Source organism: Phyllostomus hastatus, unplaced genomic scaffold, assembly GCF_019186645.2.
Source record: "Phyllostomus hastatus isolate PE091 unplaced genomic scaffold, TTU_PhHast_1.1 phas_contig_86, whole genome shotgun sequence".
Lineage (NCBI taxonomy): Eukaryota > Metazoa > Chordata > Mammalia > Chiroptera > Phyllostomidae > Phyllostomus > Phyllostomus hastatus.
In genome coordinates, this window is record NW_025333977.1 from 77,037,635 (window position 1) to 77,042,742 (window position 5,108).

The 5,108-nt window shown below is 42.0% G+C and overlaps 1 protein-coding gene across 1 annotated transcript; it reads right to left on the bottom strand.

The window, feature by feature from the left end:
- Window positions 1-2,053: 2,053 nt before the first annotated feature.
- Window positions 2,054-3,886, bottom strand: RETNLB (resistin like beta). The gene is made up of 4 exons (XM_045851939.1): window positions 3,814-3,886; window positions 3,480-3,625; window positions 2,918-2,995; window positions 2,054-2,329 (listed from the first exon to the last, which is right to left on the bottom strand). Exons 2-4 carry the CDS (start codon window positions 3,598-3,600, stop codon window positions 2,193-2,195), a joined length of 336 nt encoding a protein of 111 aa, XP_045707895.1. The 5' UTR covers window positions 3,601-3,625; window positions 3,814-3,886; the 3' UTR covers window positions 2,054-2,192.
- Between the last annotated feature and the right edge of the window lie 1,222 nt (window positions 3,887-5,108).

The window sequence follows — 5,108 nt, forward strand, 5'->3', positions numbered from 1 at the left end:
CTTTGAATCTCTGATTTTTATGCAGGAAAAAAACTTTTTGGGGGGAGCTCCAAGCAGAGCTCTTTTCTGTCTTCTTGGACTGATTTTGGTCACGTGCCACAACTCTGCTCCATACAAAGGTGTCTGGGAGCTTGGTTATTGGCTTAAACTTATTGGCTAAAACAATAATTTCTCATTCAGGACTGGGCACATGAGTACCCTGAATAAAATAAGGATACCTTTAACACAGAAAGGGAAAATGCATCACTAGGTGGACAATGAACAGTTATCAGCAGGAGCTACAAAATCTGATTTCTGCTTCCAGTGCTGGCAGCCTCTTTAGCCTCCATCGTCTCTTTCTGGCTTTCTCTTTCAAAGAGATTCCCTCTGATGTAGTTATTTCTCCTGCAAGCACCTTGAGAATAGAACCAAGGGATCCATTAAAACAATGTCTGTCTTTCACAGACCAAGGTTGAGGTAAAGTAAAAGGAATAGAAAACAAGAGAGAAAGTGAACTAGGACTCAGAGTTGGACTTGGGAGTAACTAATTCATCATTCATTATAGCTCCTCCATGGGCCAGGCACTGGGAATTCAATGACATGCAAATTAAGTAAGATTTCATCTTTCATAGATCACATGTCCTAAGGGAGGAGATAAACATTTACAGATGAGTATATATTATAATGTCAGGACTAAGAAGCATTTAAAAAAGGGCGAGGGCAAGAGATAAAGCATGACGGAAAGGCTTCTCTGGAAAATATTGAGAACTGACCTTCTGTGTGGAAAACAATGTAACCATTTAGGGGACGCAGAGTGGAAAGGCCCTGAGGTAGAAGTGTGGCTACAACTCATAGGAATGCCAAGAATGCAGGTGTGGCCAGGGTGAAGTGAGCATGGATCAGAAATGAGGTCAGAGATGTAACCACTGGCTAGGTGCATGGATTTCTGGGCCATGGTAAACACTTGGGATTTTATTTTATATGTAATGAGAAGTCTTTAGAAGTGTACTTTGGATAGGGAAGTAACGCAACTTGGTTTATTTTTTTAAAACTCACTCTAGCTGCCATAAATAGGAGTATATATAATTACTGCAATGATTAATAGTACATGGACAAAACATAACAAATTGTGATAAGTGTTAAATAAACACAAATGTCATCTTTTATAAAAGTATGTGTTAAATGAGAGAGATGAAACTGCTTTCCCCCAAGTATTTTATATACACATGAATAAATAATCCTAGAGAGAAATAAAGTTTAGAACCCATTATATCCCTACTTTTTCTTTTCATAGTTATAAGCTTTGAGACCACTTCATAAGTAAGTAGGAAGGGGAAATTTTGTTACAGTAATGTCCTTCAATTTGTTTAAATTCCTTATGCATTATTAGTTAAAAATCACACTATAACTTATTACTAAAAATTATTTTGATGGTCTACCCATTAATAACTGGATTGTGTCCTTTTTCAGTATTGAGTCAAAAACTGGAAGCTTCCCTACTTGTAAAAGACTTGTTATGCACTCACTGAGTCACTCACCATTGGCAGCGATTTTTTGAATCATTTTTTTGACATTCTGCTGATTTTTATACCTGAGGGCAAGGAACCATGGGAGGGTTCAATGACAAGTAAAGGCTTGTTTTTTGTTTGCTATGGGGGAGAAGTATAATGGCAATTTTATTACCATGATCAAAGTGATAATGCATAGAAAACAGTACCTATACAAATAAAAAATCTAGAAATTGACTATTTTAAAACTGCCTTTGTCCACCTCCCCCTTGGAAAATTCTGCCTGCAACTAGTTTGCAGCCCGCTGTGCTAGTTGGTATGGTTCACAAGGATATGCGTGTTATTTTCTTTCTTTGTACCTCTACTGCCAAGGAAAGTGCCTGGCACAAAGTAAGTATCCTTTTTTTAAATAGTAAAAGAAATGTAGTGTCCATTTCAGTTTTCCCCATTTTCCTCATATTTTTCCTAATTCTTGTTAAGAGGGAGTTACTGGGATGCTAGAAACATTTTCTGGCTAAAGGAGTCCTGAGCCAAAAGTGGTAACATCAAAAATATGTACACAGAGAGATGCAAAAGTTGCCTTTATTATCCAAGAAGCTGGGTTGTAACAAAGGAAGGGGCAGTTTTAGGAATGAAATGAAGGAGATTTCCTGTTTGTGGTCATGGTTTCATTCCAGTCATGGCCACACTTTCGGGTTCTCATCCTCATCCTTGTTGGGTCAGGCGGCAGCAGCGGGCAGCGGCCCAGTCTACCACGCTGCACTGGCAGTGGCACGTGGTTTCCCCTCGGATATCCCAGGAACCACAGGCATAGCCACAAGCACAGCCGGTGACAACATTCCCTGCATGGGCACGTAAGACATGGATGTCTGAGCCCTGAGATTTTGAGAGAAGGGAGGTCTACCCATAACCATCTTTCATCCCTGCACAGCCCAGAGGTTGTGTAGGGCCTAAAGTTAATTCAGTTGTGAAGGTCCTCTTTAAGAAAAAAAATACCGAAACAAATTTAGGCATATGACCACGGAGGAGATCTATGAAAGTGAGGGGCCTAGGTGTTCTGTTCCTTCAGATTCATGGTGAATTCAATTCGTGTTGCTGCCTCTACCTATCAAAACAGGGCAATAGGTTGAAAAAGGGAGATAAATGACAAGGGACTTGGCAGGTGATAGGGCTATAGCAGGACAGTTGAGAAGAAGGCTTATATACTAGGTCATGAAAGGAACGTGGGAAGGGAAGAGACAGAAACCCAAGATCCCTCGGTAGCATTTTTAAGGGAAATGAGAATGGGTGAGCCACCTCTGGGAGCCAGGAGTCAAGACTCAGTACCAGGCAAACACAAATGTGGGTAGAGGGAAGTTGAAGGTGCTGGGGATAGACAGGGAAGGGCATAGGGCATCCTACCCACCATCCTTCCTCATGGCATTACTCACCTACAGGGCAGGAGGCCAGTCTGCCAGAGCTGGTGACACTGGTACACGACATCTTTAGTCGGGGAGAAGGATTGAACTCTGAGTAGGAGAGAAGAAACAGTGTTGCCCATGATCTCTGTTTCCCATGATGCCCTTCTAAATCCCCTTCTTCCTGAGAGGTATCCCTGTGTCCATAATCAGGCTACTACCTAGGGTTAGTGTTTAGTGGCCTCATTTTTAAAATGAAAGTAATAGTTGTACTTACCTCAGAAAGTGAAAATTAAATGAAGTAATCTATATAAGGCTTTTTATCATACTTCATTCATAATGAGTGTTCATAAATTATTGCTATCTTCCCCTCCTCCTCCTCCCCCTCAACATCAATATCATTATCATCAAGGAAACTCGAACTTTCAGTACAAAGAGATAGGAGAGTGGGAAAGCCCTGGACAGGAGTCTTAGGCTTGAGTGGACTGATTACAAGTTGGGATCTGAGGACAGGGACAGAGGGGAAGCTAGCATTTAAGAGCAGGAGGCATGATCAGGGGTTACCCTTCTGCTTCACCCAATTGCTGTCAGTTACCCAGATCTTGGAGAGCTTCATTTATCCTTTCATCCACAATGGAGTCTAAAGAACACTCAGTGTTCCCTACACTCCGCTGAAGAAGGAGGATGGTGATGAGAAGGCAGCAAGTAGACTTCATCCTATGGAAAGGCAGTGTCCTGGGGCTGGGAGGAAAGATTGGAAAGAAGCTGAGGTCTCTGAGCTCCAGTGTGGTTTAGAAAAAAAGAGAGAAGAGAATGTGGAGAGTCTCAAGGTAGCACACATGGAGAAATGGCAGAGTCCGTATGGAGTCTGGATTTCTCTAAGAAGTCTAGAGAAGCAGGGAAAGTGGCTGCAAAGAGGACTCACTCACCAATAAATTCAGAAAAGTTCTGCAAAGACTCTTCAGGCAAGGATGTTTTATAGCTCGTGGTGTTGACTGGGCACCCCTTAACACACAAGCATTGACACACATACAAACACACTGCCTAGTATTTTCAGAGAACTGTGCCAGCTGGCGTGCACCACACCACAGTGATAAACTTTGTCTGCCTTGTTCTGCTTCTGTAGTGCCAAGGGGAATTCCCCTGCCTTCTGCTCCTCCCTGTTTTCTTCTTGGCAACCTGTTGAGGCCAGCACCTGGAGTTTCTGTTGACTGCCCCATATTATAGGCCTCTTGTTTGGTTCTTTATCAGTAAAAGGTTACTTCATGGTATGCGGACCTCTTAAGACATTATTTCCTTGTCCCTGGCTAATCCCACCTGTGGGAAAGTGACAGAAAATCCGATGACCACTGATTTACAAACAAGGAAGTGTACTAGTTCCTTGACCAGAAGCATGGTACTCGATTCCAGGGTTCTTTTGGAGACTCACCAGGATCATTACCAGCCTGATCTTTTCCCCTTTTCTCTACCATTCTCAGTTTATTGTCTTTCCATCCGTGATCTTGTCTCATCATGCTCACAAGGGGGCAGGCATCACATTGTCAGTGGAGACCCTGGGCAGGAAGAGAGGATTGGCATATGACCATTCTCTAGGGCTTTGCCTTTCCATTTTGGAAGCATGATTTTCCTCTAGAAGCTCAGGCAGATTTTTTCCTACATTTCATTATTCAGTTCTGGGTCATAGACTTCCTTTTCCAACATATATGGCTGAGAAATCAAGTAGGGACTCCATAATCCCTACTTAAGGCCACTGGGCCCAGATGTGTTTAAGAACTTAGATTTTTTTCAGGTTTTAGTAAGTTAAAAATTACAAATTATGTATATTACACTATACTACTAAGAAGGTTGAGGAAACCTTCTGTAATCAAACATATTAATAAATCTCCTGCAAAAATAAATGAATATTCACAAAACATGTGATATAGACCATAATTAGCCTGACGCCAGGCCATGTCAGGTTTTGCTGCCAAATGAGTTAGCTTCAAACTTAGGGAAAATGTATTAGGCTTTCAGAGACTTTTAGGTTTTGGAATAATGAATAAAGGATTGAATCTCATGATTCAAGAGCAAGATGAGGACTCAGAGGCTGTGTCTTGGAGGTGGTCAGAGGTGGAGAGCCTGGCTCTGCCCCTGCTTTGCCAGTTTTGCCCTTGTCCCTTCCCTAGAGATGCCCTCTGAGGCACAAGAAGTTATTTCTTCTACAAATCTCTTTCGGGAAACTTTG

Excerpts from the sequence above, each read along its gene's own strand:
- RETNLB (XM_045851939.1), bottom strand. The coding sequence starts at position 3,600 with ATGAAGTCTACTTGCTGCCTTCTCATCACCATCCTCCTTCTTCAGCGG. Across the intron at positions 2,996-3,479 it reads TGAAGCTCTCCAAGATCTGG|AGTTCAATCCTTCTCCCCGA; the intron begins GTAACTGACAGC and ends TCTCCTACTCAG. Across the intron at positions 2,330-2,917 it reads ACTGGCCTCCTGCCCTGTAG|GGAATGTTGTCACCGGCTGT; the intron begins GTGAGTAATGCC and ends GTGCCCATGCAG.